A 25,926-nucleotide genomic window follows, 5' to 3' on the forward strand; every position below is an offset into this window, starting at 1 on the left:
TCAGTTTTCTTTTGCCCTTTGTTGTGTTGTCATCATTGCTCCCTATTCTGTGTGTCTCCCTGTTCCTCCCCAGTTTTGGTCTAGCGTCTGTCCCAGTGTAGGTTCGTTTTTGTTTTCTGCTTCATCAGCCAAATAAACCACTTTAAGTTTACCCTCTGCTGGGTCCTGCATTTTGGGTCTAACCCCTCCAGCCACACAGCCCGACATAACACATATTCATGCCATATGTATACCTTATGTAAATTTACTTCACTGAGAAATTTGTTTTAGACTAGAAGATAAACATAACTGATTAAAATACACAAGTACATAATGTTTGGTTTCAGCCAAGAGCAGTTTGTTCAGGTATGTCTCTAACAGATTATCCATAACAGACGCAAGTACTCCGTCTCGGCTGGAGACTATATAAATGATAGAAATGGAGGCTTCGAGGTCATCTGAATATCCAGCTGTTGAAATTCTCTGTTTTGTATATGATGTAACCAAGATTGATAAGCTGTGACTATATGAAACTGTAAGCTGAAAAAGAATGGGCCAGCACTTCATGTCATATTCAAACGCATGGCATGTAGTCCTGGCCCGGATTAATCTGTAAAACTGTTTGAAATGGCTCAATTAAATTTAATAATTGGACTCCTTATTCTGTTGTTTGTGTCATTCCTGTTTGATAAACGAACACGCAGAAACCTAAAGGCTTAAGCAGCAACACTCTTATTATTTACATTCCTTCACCTTATATCAGTATGTTCATTTTAACCCTTCAGTTTTTTTTAATGACATATGCTCCACAGTACTGAAGACTGTGGTGTAGTCTCATTCTGGTGTGCTTCAGCGGCAGTTGCATCTCTGCTCTTTTCTCATTAGATTAACTGAAACACAGAGAAATGCTCCCAAAAGGATGAGTGTCAGATTATTTCCTGAAGTGTTTGCTGTCCCCTGAGAGCTTCACTGGAATGAATCCTGTAAAACTCTGACTATAACGTGTAAAATGAACGACTGAGGGACTTGTGTATTTGTACTCTGTCGGTGTGATGTCATTGTTTGGAGTGCCGGTCATTCTGTTTATAGCATAGAGCAGCACGCTAGCTTCCAATTGGCTGCTCCTCATTAACCTCCTCCTTAGTGTGGAGCTTCTTCCTGCACATGTGTGCTGAGGTAATTAAAGACCTGCTGAACCTGTTTTAATTAAACTGTTTAAATAAAGACCTCTGTAGGTCAGAGTGTTTCTGAGAGGCAACATGTAGAGAATCAGCAGCTGAAGGTCCTGACATTAATCAGCAGAGGGAAATTTCTGCTGAGTCATGACAGGAATGAACAACCAACTTTAATTTGGAAAGTTTAATCAAACCTTAATCCATAATTTTCAGGTTTTTAGTGGTACAGTTTGTGAAATACAACAACCTTCTCTCAGACTGCAATGTGTACAAGCTGAAGGTCTCAAGTCACTCCCCTGTTATACTCTGCAGTGGGGTTCCTCAGGGTTCAGTAGTGGGCAGTGTTAATTTCGTTGACGAACTATTTTCTTCATGGTTTTCGTCAACGGCCCTTTTTTTCATGACCATAACGAGACGATAACTGAATAAAAACTACCTAAAAGGATAAAAATATTGAAATTAATTGAATCTTTCGTCAACGAATGAAAACGAGACGAAAATTCTTGGCGGGGACTAAATCCAATTAGAACTTATTTAATTTTGTGAAGGTAGGAAAACATCCAATCAAACGCACAGTTGCACAAATTTGCTCTAAACCCGGGAAGGACAAACTAGCCTGTGAGTTTTCTTTAATACCCATAAAAGTTATGTAAACAATATCAGCAGGGAGAAAGAGAAGAGCCGATGTAGGGACTCATTTGTCCTTTGATACCGTGACAAACAAAACGATGTTTAAGGTTTTTACCCGAGATAGTCGCCCCACATGGTTTACACATCTGCAAACCAGTCACCCAGATCTCCATGCAAAGTTCAGTATTTTAATGTCATGCAGGGTAAAGTGTTTTTCCCAGTTTAGCGTTTGTGTTTAGAGAAAATCTCCACACCGCGGTGGATTAGCCTTTCCTAATCGTAGTCCTGAACACTGCCCTGTACCTTTCAGAGCGTCCTGCTGTAAAACGCTTTATAGTAAAACTAGACTAAAAACTAAAACTATTCAGATGACTAAATTATGACTAAAACTAAATTACATTTTTGCCAAAAGACTAGTATGAATAAAACTAAATAAAAATTTGCTGTCAGAATTAACACTGGTAGTGAGACCTTTGATGGTTTGTGATTGTATAAATAATCTGCAGCTCCAAAATGGGAGTGGGCCTGTCCAATTTAGTTAAATTACAACAGAGATTCAATAGTAAAAATAAAAATAAATCACTTTATGGACCTAATGTACTGTACTTTCAGGTGTTACCTACATGAGGATGAAAAAAGCAATGCAAATATGATGTAGTTTAACTGCCAGAAAGCTACTAAAAAATGTGGTTAAACTGCACATTTAACTATGCTGTAAGAGTGGACTTTGTTAATACATTTCCTGAATTACAGAATCTCAGTTGTTCCATCAAAACTATGTTTTTATTCACTTAAACTTTCCTCTGTGTGTAAAAAAATTAAATAAAAGCAGTGATGGACAGAATTAATAAACTATATACTGAGCTTCATCAGAGCTGAGGGAGAGTGTCAGTCCTGCAGAGAAATGGAATGTGAAATATCAGATTTCAGCTTTATATGGAACAAACAGTCTGACAGTCTCAGGAAGTCCACTAATTAGTTTCTCCTCTAAGTTAAGATGACAGTTTCGAAGCTCACAGCTCTGCAGCTCCATTATATTTAAAATTTACTGAAACTTTGAATGCGAAGGGTCAAATAAGAAAACGAAAACAGCAACAACAAAAAAACCCTTTAAAACTTTCCTGCATCTAATATGACAAAACCTGCCTGTTAGAAATGAAAATGTGGACATAAATGAATTTTATGTCCTCATTTTCAATTCTAAATCAATCAAATCCCTGTTGTAGTTACAGAAAGGCTTTGTTAATTGATGCAATGAAATATGAATTTCATATTTTTTGTTTGTTTTTCCATCTAATCTAAGAGAAAATAAATTTGTGTTGAAAGAAATTTGATGCACTGGTTTGACTCATATTTATCTGATAGACTCCAGTTTCTCCAGTTTAGACAAGACCATAATGTGCAAAATGTCGTATTTCATAGGACATGAAAATATTTAAGAAGATCTTGTCAGGAGAGTGATTAGATCAAGTGAGAAGAAGAGTTTTTTCATAATATGAATGATGTCTCAGCTTTCTTTTGTTTTTAATGTTGTCATGGATCGGTGTGCTGTGGCTTTGTTTTTCTGTTTTCTTCATTTCAGGGGGTTGGCAGGCTGTTTTCTCCTCCTCTTTGGGCGGGGCTGGAGGCTGCAGGCTCTGCACACCTGTAGTGAGTCATTCATCAGGATGATATTTAAGGGTCTGCTCTGGCCTCCTGTCCTTGCCAGAGTGTCTGCAAATGCCCGGGGTAAAATGTCTTCATCAACCCTCTAAACACCAGCAGTTCTATGAGGACTGTTTTTGTGCTTGAGTTTGGTACTGGACGCTCTGTGCGTAACCGTGGAGTGTTGTTCATTTTCTCTGCAGAAATCATCTCGTTCCCTAGCCTGCCTGCCTGCCTGCCTGCCCTCCTGAAGAAAACATCACACTGCTCCAGCCATCTGCCTCCCCTCAGGACTTTGTCATATTGCTCCCCACGTAAGCCTCCTCCTCTGCATTCCCCCCCCCAAATTCCTTTCATGTAATGCTTACTACAGTCCCTAACGCATCTCTCCCTCTCCCTCTGTCTAGACCGACCCCTCGGCAGTCACACCCCCTCCCGCAGTTTCTTAAGAGTTGGTGTACAGTGTTAAGAGAACCTCTGAGAGTCATCCCTTGGTTTATGGTGTTTTTAGTGATAATAAATTGCGTAACCCACTATAGTCTTGCCTCAGTCCGTGTCTGCAATTGGGTCCTCCTTTGCTGCACACCTGGTTGTGAAAAATGTACCATTTTTACCACTTATCTGTTTAGATGGCCTTTTACTGACAGATAACCGTATTTTTAGGTATGTACTATAAAATGTATAAACTACAGTGTAATAGGTGACATGTGCAGTGTTCTTATTGAGGTGTCAGTTGCTCTTATATTCATGCACATATTTTGCAGGTACCCTAAGACAGCCCAAACGCATCATTAGTGTTAATATGGACCCTACAATCTACTGAAAAAGCGCTTTTAATGCCCATCGGCTCCATGATGTCCTGCTTTGACTGCCTGGGGTCAAGCCTGATTTGCATGTATGTAACTGCTTGCAGGGCTTTTATATATTGTTTGCATGTAGAAACATTCACATGCAAAATAATATGACTGAGACAGTGTGTGTTTTTGTCATGATAAAACTCCCACAAAGTAATATGTTGCTGTGATGATACAATCACAAGAAAGGATATAGCAAATGCATAAAGTTGATATCACTTGTTAATAATTTCATGACTCCATATTAAAAAAAAATGTTTTCAGTCTCCCAAGGTTGTACAGTATCAACACTATTGAGTAAATCTGATGGAAGTAGTGTGACTAAAAATACTCTTATTAAAGGTCTTTAGAGCCTTCGCAAAGAGATAAAAAGTGGATTTAATTACCAAGGACAAAACACAAAAACGGTTGAGTTATCTATTTGGAATTTGCAGGGGGGAAAGTACAATCTATTGGCTGTCAAAGATGTTTTTTTTTTCTTGTCCACAGGTAAGGCTCTTATTTCACACATTAAAAGGTGACAGTGTAATGCAAATGATGTGCATTGGTGAGCAGCAAGCACTGACATAGTAAAAGTAACAATCACCAATGTCCTCCTAAGCAAAGGAAAATACAAGTTATTTCAAAGGAGTATTTTAATGCTAGCAGTTGCAAATTATCTTCTACCCGTTAGTTTATTGTCCTCTCTAAAAGGACAATAAACTAACTTCACACCCATGGAACACATGGAGAGGGATGTTTGTGAGAAGGGTTGGAAATCGTGGTCTGTGGGGGCTGGGACAACTGTTTGCATGGAAGACTGGGTTGAATGCTAATAACGTCACATTGAGTTTGAATGTACCATGTTCTGCACCTCCATCGTTGAGGCCAGGGTTATTATAGTTAACGAAAACGAACGAAATAACGAAAACTGAAATTGAAAAAACATTGTCGTTAACTGAAATAAATAAAAACTATAATTAAAAGGAAAAAACGATAACTAATTAAAACTGAATTGTGAGTTTACAAAACTAACTAAAACTAACTGAAATAATCGATAAACTTACTTTCATTTACTTGTTTTTTTGGGGGGTTTTTTAAGCCTTGTGGATTGATATGAAATCATTGTTTCCGCTCTCCGAGTTTAAGCTGGGAGCGCCACAGGACAACTGTGTGAGTGCGCATGTGCGTGCGCTCACCGCGCTGGTCCGCAAAGTAATGGCTGCGGTCTGCCGAGTCCCGTATGGAGGTTCTTTGAGTACAAACACCTGCACACGACCACAAGGTAATTAACACTCACAATCCAGCTACACAAGCATAAATGCGGACATGAGGTCGGCAACTTCTGTAGGTTGTGTACAGAGGCCGCAAAGACCCTGCAGGTTTAATTAGCGAGCATCTAACCAAGCTAGCTCCAAAACAGAAGCAGCTTCAGGTGGTGAGAACATCAGGATGCAGCTGGATTTGAGCTTTGACTCCTTCAAAGAGTTTGTTTTTGTTTAACACCACATGTAGGCGTTATTAATCTGCTGCACTGATGCTGAACTTTATTGTGGAGTTTATTGTAGAATTTATTGAGTTTGGGAGTTCATGTTTTTCTTTGTTTCTCCCTGTTGATGCTCATGTGTGTCCTTAATATTACACAAATTTAGCATGTCTTGTGAACAGTTGGTTGTTGACTATATTTCTTTAAACTGTATCTTTTGTCAAGTTTTCATTACACAATAGTCACTTTTGCGCCTTGAATCTTGCACCTGATCAGGTATGAAAATACTAAAACTAATACTGAAACTAACTGAAACTAACTAAAACTAAGCATGAAACCAAAAATAAAAACTAATAAAAACGAGCAAAACCACTCTGAAAACTAATTAAAACTAACTGAATTAGAGAAAAAAAAGTAAAAACTAACTAAAACTAAACTATAATGTAAAATCCAAAACTATTATAACCCTGGTTGAGGCTGCTACATGGAGCTGTGGCTGCAAGGTGATTGGTGCCTGTTGCGGTAGTAATCCTTGAACCAGATGGTGGACACCAGAGGTGAAGGGAGGCATCAAACTTAAGAAGTCCCATTAAGCTTGGCTACCCTGCGGGACTCTGGAGGCAGCTGATGGGTACTGGCAGGCCAAGGCAGTGGACGGAGCAAAAGTGTAGGAGGAGTTCAGTGAGACCATCGAAAAAGAATTTTGGTCTGTCTCGAAGTGATTCTGGCAAACCATCAGGCAACTCAAGAGAGGAAAGCAGTGCTCTACTCACACAGTTTATAGTGCAGGTGGAGCATTGCTGACTTCAACTGAGGATAAGTCTGGGCAGAGGAAGGAATACTTCAAGAACCTCCTTAATCCCGCTGACAAGTCTTCTGTAGAGTAAGCAGTTTCTGGGGACGAGGGAGACGACTCACCCATCATCCAAGATGAGGTCACAGGTAGTTAAGCAACTCCTTGGTGGCAGGGCCCCTGGGGTGGGTTAGATTCGCACTGAGTTCCTGAAGGCTCTGGATGTTGTAGAGCTGCCTTGGTTGACACGCCTCTGCAATGTTGCGTGGAGATCTGGAGTGGTGCATCTAGATTGGCAGACTGGGGTGGTGTTTCCATTTTCAACAAGGGGGACTGCAGGGTGTACTCAAACTATCACTCCAACTGCACTCCTCATCATCCCTGGGAAGGTCTATGGTGCTGGAAAGGTGAGTTCATCTGTTAATCGAACCTCAGATTCAAGAGGAACAATGCGGTTTACATTCTGGTCATGGAACTTTAGACCAGCTCTTTATCGTCTCAAGGATATTCGAGTGTGCGTGGCAGTTTGTCTGTTAGATAAATTAAAAAAACTTATTAAACACCAGGATTCACAGATCAGACTCCGGCAAGGGTCTTTGATTTCTTGCAAGAAATAGGAGCAAATGATATCGGCATCCTCAGTGAGCCCCTCTCTCTGAGCCACTCTTATACACATGGTATACAGGAAGGAGCATAGGCGATAGACAAAGTAACAGAAACACTTTAACGTCTGCAAGGGTTCCGCTTCAGTGCAGCCCCTAAAGGTCTTCGTCTCAAATGGACGAAGACCTTTAGACCTTTACTGTAGCTAAAACTAAACACATGACACTAATATAACCTTTCACATCTATCAAACTTCTTGGTGACTAAGTACACACACATGAACCTCAGACAGGTCAAAGGTAGGTTTCCATACAGTGTTTAGACTTCTGTTTTACACTTCTAGTTATTTCAAAAGGAACGCACTCTGTACAAAAAGGTCATACAAAGGTTTTCCTCTTCATGTAGGCATAATACAGTTGTTTCAATGAGCGTATATACATGAGCACAATTCTTATAAAGAGCTTATTTTTCCAACATTGTCCATTCAGTCAATGGAGATGGTTTCATTATTTTGTGGCCGTTATGTTATGCAATCAAAATTTTCATCATAAGTTCAAGGAGAGTATTTTTTAATTGCCAGTTTTGGTATGTAATTAAAATTTTTAATGACAGGTGTTACTATCTTTAGGAATTTGAACTAATGGTAACATGGTACACAGAGTGTTAATGTGGCTGACATGTTTTCTAAGTGAACTGTTTTCATACATCAGCTTGGTGTTAAACATGTTAAAGTCTGTCTGCGTTTAATCAGGTAGATCGTTTGCCTCCATGTTCATACTGGGATGTTTGAGTCTTGCTTCTTTGAACCTCCACACTGAGCAGCTTCATGTTTCTTGTGTTCACGGTGACAGCAGCTTTGTGTTGAGTCAGTGGCATCTTGCTGCTTTTCTTTTGTCCTGCTGACAGAACTAATGGCCTCTTTTCATCTTTCTCCTCCTCCCATGAACCGGTCACGCCTCCAAACAAACCGCCGAGTGGTTTAATTACTGCTGCCATCATTGTTTGGGATCCACACAGAGGATGTTGGGACAGCTGGGAAATTCTCCTTCATTTCCCCTTTACTTTCACAGGGTCTCACACTTCGACACACAGTGGGAGACTATATAAATACATGCCAACCTCTTACAAAGGAAAATAATAATAGAATGTCAAAGAAATATTAATGTGTTCAGCATGACTTGAAAAGCCGCTGTTGTTGATGAGCATTCTGTACCTCATGCATGTAGTTGGTTAGTGAACTGAGCATCGCCCAATAAAGCAATCACATACACAAAACTGTCCTGCATTATTATGTTGCACTATTTTATGTACAGTGGCTGAGAGACCAGTGCATAAGACCACAGCAGATAATCTGCCTCTATCTCTATATCTCCATATCCCTAATATCCTCCTCCGTCACACCAGCTCTCTGCATGTCCTCCTTCACTACATCCATGAACCTCTTCTGTGGTCTTCCTATTTTCCTCCTGTTTGGCAGCTACATCTTAAAATCCTTCATGTACTCCCAGTGCCTGAGTAAATGGGAGGGTTGTGTCAGGAAGGGCATCCGGCATAAAATCTATGCTAAACCAAACATGTGGATCCATCTGCTCTGGAAATAAGGGAGCGGCCTAAAGTGCCTTCTTTCATTAGAGTCAATTCAGACTGAATAAAAAGTTCCTGATACATTAAAAAAGTTACATCAAGCACATTCAAACAATGTGCTTGATTGTCACTAATAATAAGACACACAGCGCTTACTGATAAAACTTTTATTATCGTAAGTCAGTTTTTCATTGTTTTGCACACAATACTGCATGTTAACACAACAATAAGTCATGTGACTCAACACCCGTCCTCCACCAGAAACCAGTGTCATTAATAACCACAAATTTTTAATCAGTAAAATATAAAGGCGTCACTGCAGCAGCTCGAGCTAATATTCCTTATAAGAAGGCAATATGTAAAACATAAGGAATTTTACATTAAGCTCAGTTCTTAATATTACAGCTTGTGTACGACGTGGTGATAGTGGGGTGGGAATTTGCTAATTAAAAGGTCTTAACTGAGCAAATACCATAGAATTACAACAATACAATAATATGGGTTTAAATATAACATTAATATCAAATTAGAGTCAAGCGGTTTAGAGTTTAACAGAGTTTATCAGCCATGATTCATGATTATTACACAGAAACAAGTGTTTCCAGGGGAACAGTCACAGCGTGCCTAATGAAGTTTTTACATTAGTCTTTAAAACAATAATGTTTCAAAAATAAATGTTTCATTCCATTATAACTTGGTAATTATGGATTTGAACTTCTAATATTAAAAAATTAGATTTTAAAAGTATCGGGTTTAAGTAACCCAAAAAATATACATAAACTTATATTACTTCATCATTATCAGTTTATTAACTCATTAATATCCCCATATTATCATTTTTTAATCCATATTTTGCTGCTATTTAATTATCAGGAGGTTAACATATTTTTGCCAAAATATTACAAACCTATTTCCTACTATTACCCTCTGTTTCTCGCACAAACGTTATACTTTGTAGTAGTCTTTGGAATTACAGGTGGTGGTCATACAATTAGAATATCAAGAAAAAGTTGATTTATTTAAGTAATTCTATTCAAAACGTGAAACTTGTATATTATATTCATTCATTACACACAGACTGATACATTTCAAATGTTTATTTCTTTTAATTTTGATGATTATAACTGACAACTAATGAAAACCCCAAATTCAGGATCTCAGAAAATGAGAATATTGTGAAAAGGTTCAATATTGAAGACACCTGGTGCAACACTCTAATCAGCTAATTAACTCCAAAGGCCTTTAAATGCAAAGGCCTTTAAATGGTCTCTCAGTCTAGTTCTGTAGGCTACACAATCATGGAGAAGACTGCTGACTTGACAGTTGTCCAAAAGATGACCTTTGACACCTTGCACAAGGAGGGCAAGACACAAAAGGTCATTACTAAAGAGGCTGGCTGTTCACAGAGCTCTGTGTCCAAGCACATTAATGGAGACGCGAAGGGAAGGAAAAAATGTGGTAGAAAAAAGTGTAGAAGCAATAGTGATAACTGCACCCTGGAGAGGACTGTGGAACAAAACCCACTCAAAAATGTGGGGGAGATTCACAAAGAGTGGACTGCAGCTGGAGTCTTCAAGAACCACCACACACAGACGTATGCAGACATGGGTTTCAGCTGTCGCAGTCCTCGTGTCGAGCAGCTCTTGAACAAGAGACGGCGTCAAAAGCGTCTCGCCTGGACTAAAGACAAAAAGGACTGGACTGCTGCTGAGTGCTCCAATGTTATGTTCTCTGATCAAAGTCAATTTAGCATTTCCTCTGGAAATCAAGGTCCCAGAGTCTGGAGGAAGAGAGGAGAGGCACAGAATCCATGTTGGCTGAGGTCCAGTGTAAAGTTTCCACAGTCAGTGATGGTTTGGGGTGCCATGTCATCTGCTGGTGTTGGTCCACTGTGTTTTCTGAGGTCCAAGGTCAACGCAGCCGTCTATCAGGAAGTTTTAGAGCACTTCATGCTTCCTGCTGCTGACCAACTTTATGGAGATGCAGATTTCATTTTCCAACAGGACTTGGCACCTGCACACAGTACCAAAGCTACCAGTACCTGCTTTAAGGACCAGGGTATCCCTGTTCTTAATTGGCCAGCAAACTCACCTGACTTTAAACCCCATAGATAATCTATGGGCTATTGTGAAGAGGAAGATGCAACACACCAGACCCAACAATTCAGAAGAGCTGAAGGCCACTATCAGAGCAACCTGGGCTCTCATAACACCTGAGCAGTGCCACAGATTGATCGACTCTGTGCCACACCGCATTGCTGCAGTAATCCAGGCAAAAGGAGCACCAACTAAGTACTGAGTGCTGTAGATGTTAATACTTTTCATGTTCATACTTTTCACTTGGCCAACATTTCTAAAAATCCTTTTTTTGTATTGGTCTTAAGTAATACTCTAATTTATGAGATACTGAGTTTGGGGTTTTCATTAGTTGTCAGTTATAATCATCAAAATTAAAAGAAATGAACATTTGAAATATATCAGTCTGTGTGTAATGAATGAATATAACAAGTTTCACTTTTTGAATGGAATTACTGAAATAAATCAACTTTTTCATGATATTCTAATTTTATTACCAGGACCTGTATATCATGAAATTATTACCCAATAAATACCATGTTGTTCATGAGCTGTAATATAAAGACAAACATGCTAAATGAACTTGAAAGATGTGTGTGTAAAAATGAAGGTTTACTGATCACATGTGACTGCTTGGCTAATAAACACTTGCAGCCGCCCTCTGAACTTCACAAACTAAAACCAAGAAGCACACTGACGATACCCTACAAAGGACTGAAATTACATGTGAATGTTCCAGTTACTTAATAAAAGAAAACGAGCCTTTTTCTGACATGAAGACAAGTGGACAGGTGTTGTGACACAATGTGACCAAAATCTATCACCATAATCTATAAATTTCTTCAAAGACACTCAGTTTGTGCTTTTCAATCTACTCACACATTTTCATTTACATGTGAACATGCTTGAGAGTAGAACAGCCCCATCACTGGGCACATTGTAAACATCATTATTACTCATATTATTCACTACCAGGAAACAGAAACCACAAGGACTGCAGAGTCCTGCATGGAGATTTGCATGCAAAACAACAGTTCATGCATCTGCCTCAACTTTGGATAAAAACTGTGGAGGATGCAGACGTCTGTGAAGGCAGCTTGCTTGTTCATCTGGCAGAGATCAAAATGCTTTACAACATACGAACCTTACGAAATTTAGCAAAATCTCGATAAACTCTTATAAAAACAAACCAGGTGGGGGTGGGGTGGGGTCATACATTCTTTCAGCAACTGTTTCCCCGCCTGTCATGCTGTCTGCGGGGAAGCAGCGTTTAATTGGTCAGAGTTGCTCGTTTGTGTGCTTTTCCATTTAAAATACTCCTGAACACTACGCTCCGCTCAGCCTTTGTAGACCCTGCATGCACAGCGGATGCTAAAGGTGCTACGGTTAGCATTTTTAGGCATGAAAGTTGAGATGTGATGAATTCCTTCCTGACCTTTGATGCTAGACTTCCATCACAGGAATTTTCCCTTTGGGACTAACCCAGTTCTTCCACCATTTTTCACTTGTTCCTCTGCAGGTCTAAATTAAGTTTCAGAAGGTTCCAGCTTTTACTTTGTTAAAGAATGTTTTAGGGTGGCTTGCTGAACACTGTTTGGCTTTTTTTGTTCAACAATACAAAACCAAAGAATGCCAACCAAGTCCAGGTCTTTTCAAACATTTTTGCTGTCATTATTTTACATTGCTATATGCCCAAAAAGATAAGTCAATGAATTCACTGAATCTTCACAGAAATTAGTGAATGAAAGTTTGTTGAAAAGTTCCTTTTTGAACTCTCTGCTGTCCATGCGGTGATCATGCCATGGGGGATTTAAAGCAACAAAAACTACCCAACGACTGTGATGACGTCCGAACTGTCGGCTCCACCATTCATGTCCTGGTCACTGTATAAAGTGGCACCTCAAACTGTCCACGAGAAAGCTTGGTGATGCAGTGACAGGACCAACGCTTTTGCTAAACAGGCAACAGGTAATCATTTTGTTTAATACTAGTTAGTGTACACAACAGGGAAAGATCATGCTATTCTCTATATTCACTGGACAATGTGTTAGCTTTCTCCTTTTGAGACTGTTCCCTATCACAAATGATAGGAAATCACAAATGATGACAGCGTAATCTATCACTCCACCTTAAAAAACCTATATGATAATTTGACTGATCTCCTCTTCAAGGTCGTGTCCCTGGGCTACTTTTAGATGGCTCCCTGGAAGTCACGCTTTACCCATTTGCAGTTGTGTTTCTGTGATGCATGCTGAGTCTTCTCTAGTGTGCCAAAAAAGCATTCAGCATGAATTTCATTTTAGTCGTAAGGAGACAGATCTGAGAGTAGGGCCGTGTTGAGCACCAATTGTGTTGGCAGATCAAACTTAGCAAAGGGATGCACCATAGTTTAGGTGGTCTTTGTCTCTGATAACCCACAACTTACAATAGAATGCTGGACAGACAGACCCTGACAAACAAATTCAAAGTACAGAAAACAGAACACGTAAGCCCGCCTGCACTGCTGGCCTGATGCGGCGTCTGTGGGCTTGGACACTGTGGACTCTGAGACTGAACTGTAGTCAGACACCCACCCCTCAGTGCCATAAAAAGCTGGTTAATTTGACAAAAAAAAGTTGGTAGTTGTTTTCTGCATGACTTTCAGGTCCATGGTGAAATCACAGGTCTGAATATGAATGTTGTTAGGACAGGACGTCCAGAGAGCGATCTAGAGACAACAGCAGTAACGGAGGAGGTGCAGAGATGCACAGAGAGTTGACCCTGAAGAAGAGATTGGTCAGACTTAATAAATCAGGTATATTGTTTATTCATTTTTTTTATTTATTTATTTTTTTGTTCTGGCAGTCAAAGAACTTTTTGAATCCACGGCATGCTACACAACTCTAACCTCCACTACAGCTCTGCATGAGTTTTCTTTATATCCTCAACCAAATGCTGATGTGAACACAAAACACAAAAGGTCATTTAAAGCCAACATATTTGAAACATGTTAGCCTTTAAGGCTAATAAGAATTATAACTTCAATGTCAAGATAAACAGTGGTAACAGATATTTACAGCAGCTCTAAAGTCTGACAGCAAGACTCGGCCTTTGGTTCCTTGCTCATCCCATATCTGACAATTTCCCCCCATGAGAGCATACTAACTAAAACTTGTGTCATCCAAAGCTACAGTGGGGAGTGGAGGTCTTTACAGCTACACAACAAGCTTCAGTTATATTTCACCCTTTTTGACCCAAGCACAGCCAGACCTGACCCCACCAGACCCGAGGTACCCACAATGCAGTTGACCTGGACCGACACTAAGACAGAGAAGACAACCACCAGCAGCAGGATGGTTGATTACACTGATCAACCAACAACAAAGAGCAGCAATGTGAGAAGAATATTCCACCAGCTAATGGAAACTAAATAATTAGTAGACCTGCCTCAGACTGAAAGTCCCCTTTCTTCCTATTGCACACAAAATAAAAGCAGGTATAAATAAAAACTTGACTTTGGGCCATGATTTGCATAAAAGTGGAACAAGCAGCTGATGCCAGCAAGTTTTCTATTAACTTGAGAACAGCTCCACTTTTCCTTTAACTTCTACTCCTACCTGGATTAAAACACATCTTTTTTTTCCCAGGCAGTAAACGTGGTGATGGATGATGGCACCCTCGGGTAGAAGACAGTATCAGTATAACAACACCTGACCCGATTTAGACTGGTAGAATTTAGAACCAGCGCCTTGGTCCCCCAAGACTAAGTCGACATATGAAGACTTCTACAGCAGAAGCTGATGTTGTTTGCCCACTTTGGGTGCTGGGGTCTAAAGTGAACCACGTTTTAATGATAAAACACTGTGTGTAGCACCTTCATCATCCGCATTAACAATGAACAAAAGACAGTAAACATTTTTCTCAGTCCAGGAGAGGTTGTGCTGTCCAGGGGCAGCTGTGGCAGTAGGCTCATGGGCCAAACGGCCTGGAAGACTGGTACTCGCTGGGCACTTTGGGCTTGATGCCCTTGCTGTTGTAGTAGTCAACCACCTGGTTGGGCACTTCTGCTAGCACGCTCTTAGCCAGAGCAGCTGGAGATGCCTGAGGAGGAGAGAGAAGAAGCATCAGTAATGCAGTGCAAATACACAGGCTGCAGAGGGAAGTGTTGGTCTTTTAACATTTAAGACATAGTACATGTCATGGTTCTGGGTTTAGGACCCAGTGTTTTCTGGTTTTGGATTTTCAGGTTCTGTTTTGTTGCTGTTTGTTTGAATTCTGAGTTCAGTTCTGTGTCATGGTTTTTGCCTTTACCTGACAGGTTACAATTTTTTCTTTTTTTCTTTTTTAAGCAATTTTTTCCACACATCATTTGGAAACTGCAAAATTATTTCAAATGCAAAATCGACACCCTGATGGTTTGTTGAAAATTAGAATCTGGAATAAAATGATGGTTCAGCCACACTACAGTAAAAACAAGCAGCAACCTCTTTGTTACTATTAAAAATTGGTGGTTTCCCAGCCGGAAAAAGGTGGAGTGCCCACTCCGGGTCAGGGAAGAGTTGCTGCCCCAGGTGAAGGAGTTTAAGTATCTCAGGGTCTTTTTCATGAGTGAGGACGCCTCACGCTTCTTCCTGATCAATGTATTCTGGCCATGTCCTACTGGGAGGAGGACCTGGGGCAGACCCAGGACACGCTGGAGAGATTATATCTCTCAGCTGGCCTGGGAACAGCTCAATTTTCCACTGGATAAGTTGGAGGAGGTGGTTGGAGAGAGAGAGGTCTGTGTTTCTCTCCTTCAGCTGCCTCCCCTGCAACCCCCAGATAAGTGGAAGAAGATGGATGGATGGATGCTGTCTAATTATAAACACAGACAGACTGCCAACACATTGCAATCAATCTGAGTCAGTCTGCACCGATGAGCACTCATTTGCACTAGGAAATTCAACTCAACTGGTTGCCAACTGACTCCATCTTATTGCTGTGTTATTGCAGTCTTGATGCACCCGAGTTGCTTTGAAGATGTTAACTGACGGTGAGTGGTTGCACGCCTGGTCCCCATCTTTGAAGCAACCATTTCAAAGGCAACGAGACAGCAAATTAATTGCACACAGTCTCAATCATCTTGGTCGTGCAGTGGTTTCCAGCTGCTGTTTCCCGCAGTGTGACTGCAGCATTAAAGAGCTCAAACAGCAGCTCGAACCATAAACAAACCTTACCCTTGAATACATGTACAGTTATACTGCAGATGAAATTGAATCTGATGTTCTATTTTGTGGAAGGCAGAACAACTTAAAACATGGTTTTAAAATTTCATTTCAGTGTCTTCCCCTTGGGAAAAATCCCAGACGGCAGCGGTAATTGTTGGAAGGAGCGTCAGTCACAGCTGCTCGTCTCTGCCTCGTTCTGCTGCTGTCAAATGAAAATTGCTTCTTATGGGCCAAAGACAGAAACTCGCATTCATCACACAGATTAAACACGGGAGGAAAAAAATGTACCCGGCATCTGTAAAGTTAGTCCAAACTGTGCAGATAAATCTCGCAATACTGTACTGTCAGAGCACTCAGACTTGGAAAAGACTGAACATTCATTTGAGTGAAATAAAGAATTTTCCACTTGAGATTGGCTGGCAGATTGCCATCCCATTTCCCTTCTTATAGTGTGAAAACTGATTTTTTTCAATAACTTCACAGCCTCTCATCTTGTCCTTCTCCACTTCCAATACGCTCTGATCATAAATTTAAAATCACTTCCTCCTCTCCTCTTCTTGGTTTATTGCTTTCCCATCACTTCCCCGTCATCCACTGTTATTTTAGGGTCACACGCAATTATATTTAAACACAGCATCCACTATCAACAAGAGAGTTTTCAAATTAACACACCATCTGGTGCCCATATAGAGAGGTTTTTAGCTGCTGAACAACAGAGAAAGTGTTTATAATAATTTATACTGCACTGCTTGAAAGAACACAAAAAATGCTTCACAATAACAAACAACAGATTCAAGCATGATTACAAATGCATGTGGGAAAAAAAGCTAAATTACAAAGTGAGGTTAATGGAAGAGTGCAGGTTTGTGAACAACAGGGAAGATGTAAGAAAAAATAGAGTTACAGTGCATTTTTATTTCTTACTACATAAATAATATGTTGCAGTTAAAAATATATGTAATGTCAAATTGTATTTTTATTATAGTAGATTTTTCAGCCGTTCTGCTGGAGATTTGCTGCTGTGCTTGGGATCATTGTCCTGTAGATGACCCAGTTTAGGCCAAGCTTTAGCTGTGGGACAGACGGCCTCATGTTTCCATGAGCAATTACAGTAACTTTTTTTTTTTAACCAACTCCAAACACAGTTGCAAGCTGGCTGGTGTGGTGTTCATCATGTTGTTATATCTCTATAAAAAAAACAAGCTGTCAGCCTGTGTCACCGTCCCCAGTGTGTTATTAATATGCATTTTGCTTGGATCTTACTGTCATGGTTGTGGGTTTATGACCTAGTGTTTTTAGTTTTAGGCTTTCATTTTTCACTTTATATTGTTTAATGTTACTCTTTGATTCCTAGTTTATTGTGTTTTTGCAGTTTTGAATTTTTGTCTTTTTCTGCTAATTCCTGGTTGGTTTCATTGTTTCTATCCTCAGGCTCCTTAATCCTGTTTCAGTTCTCAGGCTTCCCGTGTTCCCGGTTCTGTTTGGTGTTTTATTGTTTCTGGTTTGTTCTCCTGTTAAGTTAATTTAGACCTGGTCTCTGTTCATTGTGCTGCAGTTTTAAGGCCTCCTCTTGTGTTTAGTTACCTGTTATGATCTTTTAACAGCATAATAACATATTTCCCACACTTTTTGTAGCACTGGGCCCAATTGCTGACCATTTCTGTTCAATATTATACCTTTGATGCTGAGCAATTCTGTATGCTGAATAATTATTATTTACATATTGCAACTGGCTTATTTACTAGTCTGTAATTAGGTGCATAAATCACGTATTTCCTAAAAAGCCTATGCCCTCTAGATTGGATATGGCATGCATTGATACTTGTCCCACTCTCCTCAATATTATAGACATGACATAGTTTTACTATGTGTATCATGCTGAAATACAGCTTTATATCCATGAAGCCAGATGACACACATCAATTAGTTAAACTGCAAGAATGTCTTAAAGACATTAAGGCCTGGATGACCTCTAATTTCCTGCTTCTAAATTCAGATAAAACTGAAGTTCTTGTACTCAGCCCCACAAATCTTAGAAACATGGTGTCTAACCAGATACTTACTCTGGATGGCATTACTTTGGCCTCCAGTAACACTGTGAGAAATCTTGGAGTCATTTTTGACCAGGATATGTCCTTCAATGCACATATTCAACAAATATGTAGGACCGCTTTTTTGCATTTGTGCAATATTTCTAAAATTAGAAACATCCTTTCTCAAACTGATGCTGAAAAGCTAATTCATGCATTTATTACTTCTAGGCTGGACTATTGTAATTCATTATTATCAGGCTGTCCTAAAAGCTCCCTGAAAAGCCTTCAGCTGATCCAAAATGCTGCAGCTAGAGTACTGACAGGGACTAGAAAGAGAGAGCAGATTTCTCCCATATTGGCTTCTCTTCATTGGCTTCCTGTTAAATCTAGAATAGAATTTAAAATCCTCCTCCTCACATACAAGGTCTTGAATAATCAGGCCCCATCTTATCTCAAAGACCTCATAGTACTGTATCACCCCAATAGAGCACTTTGCTCTCAGACTGCTGGCTTACTTGTGGTTCCTAGGATACTTAAGAGTAGAATGGGAGGCAGAGCCTTCAGCTTTCAGGCCCCTCTTCTGAGGAACCAGCTCCCAGCTTGGATTCAGGAGACAGACACCCTCTCTATTTTTAAGATTAGGCTGACTATTGGGTTTTCTCTGTAATTATTGTAGGGTCTTTACCTTACAGTGTAAAGTGCCTTAAAGCGACTGTTTGTTGTGAGTTGGTGCTGTATAAATAAAATTGAATTGAAACAGCTGAAACAGTAATGCAACCCTCCAGCATTAATAACGGTTAAGTTCAGGGGACAATGAAGTGGCATGAAGGGGGCCCCAAATCAAACCTTGCCTAGGGCCCCTTCAAGGCTTGGGCCGGCTCTGCTGCTGTGCACTATGGAACAACATCTACGGTGGACTTAGCTTTAGACAGGATTGCACAGAGTCCTGTGGAAGCTTTCTTTTACACATTATCCTAATAAAAATATACCACACAAAGATGTAACTTGGCAGGAGTTACACATGGTCACATTAGCCACTTACACTGCTATAGTTAACAAGCACATTCAGTGTGTGAGTATGATATTGATCTGACTGCAGGATGGTTTCCATTCTTCGTCATGTTTTGTTTCCATTGCTCAAACTCTTTTGAATTATGATGGACTCACGTGTTTGAAGTTGCGGAAAGGGACAAACTGAACGATGTCCCGGAGGACGGGTTCTCCTTTGGGTGACCGCAGGATCCCGTCGTCACCGTCCAGCATCTGCATGTCACTGAAGTCAGCGTTCCCGACCCCGACGATGATGATGGACATGGGGAGGTGGGAAGCCTGAACAATGGCCTCCCTCGTGTCGGCCATGTCGGTGATGACGCCGTCTGTCAGGATCAGCAGGATGAAGTATTGCTGGAGGATTGCACATGAAGAGAGCCAGTCAAACTAGCTTCTCTCACCGCAAGTCGTTATTCAGCCAGTTTGTTTCAGTGAGTTTAAATCTAGCTGCCCAGATGGGTTTTAAGAGAAGCAGTGGCAGCATTTCAAAACATATTCCGCTTCCAGATTTGACTATAAACTTTAGCCAAACATCAGACCAAAAAGAATCAAGTAATGAAAGTATATATATACATTTTTTATGGTTAATTTATGTTTTCTGGGAGAGTGTGGCAGAAGTGGTACACGATTGTGTGACTGAAAGTGGATGAAGAGAAACTGGAGAAGAAATCCCAGCAGAGTTATTATTGCAGCCTCGTTAGTGACTGAACTGGTGTCTCAAAAGCCCTTTCTTCCCATTTCTAATTGCGCAGTCTTTTAACACTCCTCTGCAAGGAGTGTTTGTCAAATAAGTTTGGTTCATTTTATTATTATTAGGTTTATTTTATTTGAAGATCAAACAATGAGTGAAAGTATTGAATTTCCAGCTTGCCCGCTTCACTGGCAGCCTTTCCCTGAGCTCAGTGTTTTGATCTGGGTAGCTAAGGGGTTAGAGGAGCGAGGCTTTGAAGTGTAGTTTCTGGTTGCAGTTAAGGAAGCCGGCTTTCTTTCCTCAGACGTCAAATCCAATCATTTTGTCAAATCCATCAACGTGAGATGGATTTGACAAGCTGAAAGTGAGAGCTGTCTCACTTTCAGCTCGTAAATGGTAAATGGACTGGTACTTATATAGCGTCTTTCTATTCAGTTTGAGCACCCAAAGTGCTTTAAACAGCAAGTCTCACTCACCCCATCACACACATTCATATAGTGCTATCTATACCTAAACACTTCTATCCAACATTCACACACACTCACACTCTGATGGATGCATCAGAACTCGGGGTTCAGTATCTTCCCAAGATCGCTTCAAGACATGGATTGATCCACTGATTGGTAGACGACCTGCTCTACCACCTGAGCCACAGCCGCCCGTGGTGGGAACTCTTTTGCACCATCTTAGAAGTAGCGGGGTTAATGTTTTAAACGGGCGTTCTTTTTCCTAAACCTAACCAACAGGTTTTGGTGCTTAAGGCTAACTAAGCATCAGTCAAATAAAGGAAAACAGTTGACTGTTGGCAGTCTCATTTTACACAACCATCACCCCTACAGCCTCCATATGCAGATTTGGTCGCTTTTTAAAACTGGACTGTGCTCTTAGGGGCAAATATCGTTGTGGCTGGGTTGTCATGCACATCCCTGAGATACTAGCACCTTTAACTTCTGGGCAGGATTTGACGGCCCGAGAAAGAAAACAGGGGTCAGTGCAAAAGCAAAAATCTTTCCTGCCTCAACGTTTTATTAAAATGTGAAGGTAAACCCTGTCTCACCATGGCCTCTTTGGTGTGGACCTCCTGTGAGGCAGACTTGGCGACCTTCTGGATGATGGGGGCAATGTTGGTGGGGCCATAGAGCTGCAGCTTTGGTAGGCAGGCCTGGTAGGCCTCTACCACACCCTGGATGCCTGGCAGGACACAAAAACACAAGTTTTAATCAGAGGCAGTGTTCTGAGGTTTCACAGCTGCTGGTTTGTTCCTAAAAACTAGAATCAGGCAAATTCAGGTCTGTCGGGTGTAAGAAAGGACTGTCAGGTTATGGCAAGATTTGCAAAAAAAAAAAAGGGGGGGGGGGCGTCCATGTGTTACCACTTGTTCTCATTAACTTTTTCAAATTTGTCTAAGATTTTTGACTGAGATAAGCGACCAATGACATCCTGACAGTAAATCAACTCTGAGCACAGGTCAGCAGTTTATAACCAGAACAAGCTGCTGGTTGATGGACATGTTTGTTTTATTACAAGAACTGGTGATAATGGGTGTTGGTTGAAAAAAGTCTTTATGTGTAGGTTTCAGTGGCATTAACCATGGATAGTTTCCCTCTTCATAACACCTGCGTGGTGGTGAGCTTTTTGCAATAACTCCTCCTGGGGTTAAAAAAGTAAGGCGTAGTTGGGAGCATGGTTGCTTTAATGGGCAGTTCTGCCACTGGCAGGCAGTTGCTGTAGATCACTGTCTGCTTCATAAGCTTTGATATTTCAAATTGAACAATTTGGTGGTTATCAGTCACCTCACAGCAAAAAGATTCTGGGTTTGAATCTCCCTCCTTCACTCCAAAGACGTGCATGTTCAGTTAACTGGTGGTCCTGAACTGGTTGTTAAGAAAATGACTGGATCAATGGATGAACTGGACCTCTGGATGATGTTTGTGATGTTGGAGGCTTTTTGAGCATTTTTAATGCAATTATCTGACTAATAATATGACTGCTGGCTGCTTCATTGGACTAACAGACCGTCCAAGACGGCTGAGCTCCAGTTTGGTGAGAGAATTTGAGGATTTTGGATGTTACTGAGCGCTAATCAGCAGGTAACTGTGTCTGAGTGACGCACCTGTACAGTCTATGGATGAAGTTTGCTAACCATGTTTGCTAACATTAGCTGCACCTTCTTGACTAAATATGGTCACTTTCTGCTCCAATAAAACAAAACAAAACAACAACAAGGAGACAACACTGAGACCAGTGAGGTCCTTTTGATGCCTCAACATTGATTCTTCAATATGTGATGTCACGGTGCTTGTGTCCATCTTTCATATACAGTCTATAGTCTTAAGGCGTACTTGAAATCTAAATCTTTAGATTTTTTTCAGCCATAAATTCTAAGCAAAGCACATCCTGGTCCCCAGCTGATCACTTGCAGTTGTTCACTTATGTTTTATGTACAGTTTTCATCTGATCTTAATCTGTTCCTTTTGACAGCTTTTTTAAAAATTGTTTATGCATCGCTTTCATTTTTGCGTGTCCTGATTTTTTTAATGTTTAACTTAACTTTAACTCTTTTATTATCATTTATTTAATATTCTGACTGATTTGTGTTTTGCAGTTTTGTTTCATGTTTCCTGCTCGGCCTCTCTTAACATTGTGTATTGTCTTGTTGCTGGTTACTTATGGTTTTCTGGTTACTTTTAGTGCTCATTAACAGGATGCTGTGTCTACAGTGTCTCTCCCTCTGTGGACACACAGTGTGGACACACAGTGGAAAGTGTCATATGGAGGTGTCATGCCCGAAGCTTGTTTGCAGTTCTTCCACCCCACTTCTTTTGCATCAGGATACTACTGGACGTGTGGTCTGAGCTTCTTTCATCCCACTCCTTTTTACTTGAGCTTTCATCTGCTGTAAGTGATTACACTCCAATCTATATTTATCACATGCTGACAAGCTCAGCTCATCTCAGTGATAGAAATCAGACCCATCAAATGTATTCTGTGAAGTGAATTTTCAGCATTATATTTTAAACCTGTCAGTAAATTTATTTAAATTGAGTTTTCTAATTAAATGGACAGTCCGGCATGCATTAACCATGTTCTGCATGACTTCACACAGCAGGGGGGGGGGGCTGCAGAGAGAGAAACCTGTTGTTCATTAATTACATAATCTTAATAATCATGATCTTTATACATTTAATGCTGTGAGTGTCTTCTTCAGTTTAGTCTTGGTTATATGAGGTTTCTGAGGCCTCATGGCCTCTCTGGGTGCTCTCAGAGGCATCCCAGCATGCCCGGAGGCAACACTGATGTGATTTACTATCTGAAGGTCACTGGGAAGACACACTCAGACTTAATTAAGAACGTCGGGGTTGAAGTGTCTCTGAGCTGATCAATGACCTTTCACAGCCAAGAGGGTGAGAGACCTTTATTTAAACACTTTCTCTCAATCTCTCACCCAAACAAACAAGAGGAAAACAGGAACAGGAAATAGCCGTGAAGCCAGAGCATAAACTACAGCTGTCAACATCTGCAAGGCAGCTTAAAGCAACAGCTCACATGCAGTTCCTCACATTTCCATCTGAAGAAACAGTTAAAACATGACATCTGTCCATCTTTGAGCTGTTGGGAACTTTTTCTTCTTTTGATGCAGATGGTAAACTGGTTTCTTCTCTTTGTGCTAAGCTAAGTCTAACCTGCTCCCTGATTCTCCACAATTAGCTTTATCGACCCTCAGGCAACCAAGCTGTTTATAACATCCATGACTTTTTCAATGGCTCTATTTGTTTATCATACCTGATCTGTCCTTTGTCTGTCACAGATATTCTAAAATGCCTTTTCATCCATCCAACCATTCAACTCCATTCAATTTGATTTATGTAGCACCAAATCCCAACAAACAAACAAATAAACAAACAAACAGACCCTTTTGCAACACAAAAACAACAGACTGAATAACAGATGGACATACAGTACTGTGCAAAAGTCTGGAGTCACCCATCATTTCTTTATATGTTGCTATGAAATTAAATGTTACTTATATAGCACCAAATGAGTCGCCTCAGGGCACTTTATATTGTAGGGTGAAGCCCCTACAATAATTACAGAGAAAACCAATAACCAAAACCCCCTATGAGCAAACACCCCCACAGAAACCTCCAGCAGACACAACCTTCCACAGCAGCTCCTGTAACACACCGAGAAGCCGACAAACTGATGGCAGGAAACATTTTCATGATTAAAACTATCAGAGCGGCACAAAGACTGGACCGAGGTCGTGTGAATGTTACCTGCTAATTCATGCTGAGATGGCTCCTGTGGAAAAGGTGTGTTGTTCTGAAACGCAGGTGTTACTTTTTGGAGGATTTGTTATTGAAAATATGTCATTTTTTGAAAAAAGGAGGCACAGCGGTTAATTCACGCTGCCGCTGTCACTATTGACATGAGCCACAAAGAGGTACACGGTTCATGGTTAACTAATTTAATTTCAAAGCTTTATGATTCACTCTTGTTTTAGGATAACTTTCCACTTCAATCATAAATGAGCACAGAAACATTCTTTAATCTCTGACCAACTTTTTTTTCCTGCTTTCAAATTCAGAAATGAATATTTCAAACATTTAGATGAGGTCAGATATCAGCTGTGAATCCTCAGAGTTCCTGTTTAAGGTTTTAATTCATAAATGCCTGTTGGCCTGTTGGAATATTTGCAGCCTCTGGGCAAATATTCTTTCACTCATTAAATATTGATCAAGGCAAAGAGCCTGGAAAGAGGAGAAAAAGGGGAAAATCTGAATTTTCACATCTTCATTCAGCTGAACCTCTTTTTTCAACACCAGATATGGCAAGATGAATTAAAAAAAATGGGGGGATAAAAATCTGTGAAACCACATGAACCACATGAACCACATGAACCACGGGGGCCAGCAGAATAGGAGACAAATATAGAAGAGAAGTAAAGATTTCTGGTTTCTACATCCCTGCTTCCTGCCTGATCACTACCACTGCTTTAATGGTATTGATCGGGGCTGAGCTCTGATTGGCTCACGGCTCCACTGTCTATGTTCTGACCTCCACGAGTGTTTTTCCACCTGGAGGACGATTCCTACAATTTCAGCCTTTTCAGTGGCCGAGGCCTCGGCTGGCGACCCACTGGTTGACCAGCTGGTGAGCAGCGGTGTCTGGCCATCGTGTTTGTTGCAGCAGTAAGTTTCACATTTCCTTTATTGTCACTGTACAATATGCAGTGAAATTTATTACACTGCTGCTTAAAAACAGCTTTCCTCGTAAGTATAAAGTAAAAGTAATAAAAGAAGAAGGTGGATAAAAAAAAGAAACTAAACAAACATTAATAAAGTAAATAAATAAAATCTCTTACACACAGCCAGTAATTTCAAACTGCCAACATATGCTTTAAAAATAATATAAACTTCATTGTTTAGGTGGCTTCATAGTAACATTCAGGATGCTCAATGTGCTGCTTCATCTGCAGCTTCACCTGGTGACAGCCAGCATTTTTGTACCCCAGGGTCACCAATCCTGTGTAGGCTGTGTCATTGAGGCCTAACACAGCTTGGTTGAGGGTTACTGCAGGTCAGCACTCTGCTCCTGGGTGCACATACTAACAGTCCAATCAGAACCTGCTTAAACAAGAAGATGGCACGGCACAAACACAATTTAAAGCAATCCGATGCTCGTTGGATTATTTCCACCCTGCTCTTTTTCACAGACTAATTTCTCTTTCTATATGCCTTCTATGATCACTTCACCACTACAATGCAAAACAAAAGAAAAAGAAGAAGCCTCTGTACAGTTTAGGAACTAAAATATGCCCTACAGGAGACACAGCACTGTGAATCACTTCCTCCTGCACCTGATCCACCGTCAGCCAATCATCAGAAGCTCCAGATCAGCGGCCTCGTCGCCATCAAACTAATTCTCACATCAAACGTTTCCTCCACTCCAGCTTCTGAGGCTCGCTGTCAAATATTTGAGTCGTTTTTCTCTCTTTTTTTTTTTTTTAATTTTCAAAGACAGCAGGAAATCAAAGTGCCTACCTGCACACTCCGGGTTCTCCTCATTAAAATTCACTGCAAAGTCGTGGGAGACCTGGAGAGGAGAGAGAGGAAAAGGGGGAGGGAGAGGAAATCTGTTTAATCTCTGCAACCAAAAAAAAA

At 40.5% G+C, this 25,926-nt stretch overlaps 1 protein-coding gene across 1 annotated transcript in view; it reads right to left on the reverse strand.

Moving 5' to 3' along the window:
• Positions 1–13,775: 13,775 nt before the first annotated feature.
• The window catches only part of cpne4a (copine IVa), a 100,346-nt gene continuing 88,195 nt past the window's right edge, over positions 13,776–25,926 (reverse strand). Inside the window, exons 13-16 of the mRNA XM_030749479.1 lie at positions 25,807–25,858; positions 20,820–20,953; positions 19,189–19,425; positions 13,776–14,882 (exon numbers count right to left, since the gene is read on the reverse strand). Of these exons, the coding sequence (XP_030605339.1) occupies positions 14,751–14,882; positions 19,189–19,425; positions 20,820–20,953; positions 25,807–25,858 (555 nt within the window). The 3' untranslated portion in view covers positions 13,776–14,750. The remainder of the gene's footprint in view (positions 14,883–19,188; positions 19,426–20,819; positions 20,954–25,806; positions 25,859–25,926) is intronic.

Source organism: Archocentrus centrarchus, chromosome 16, assembly GCF_007364275.1.
Source record: "Archocentrus centrarchus isolate MPI-CPG fArcCen1 chromosome 16, fArcCen1, whole genome shotgun sequence".
Lineage (NCBI taxonomy): Eukaryota > Metazoa > Chordata > Actinopteri > Cichliformes > Cichlidae > Archocentrus > Archocentrus centrarchus.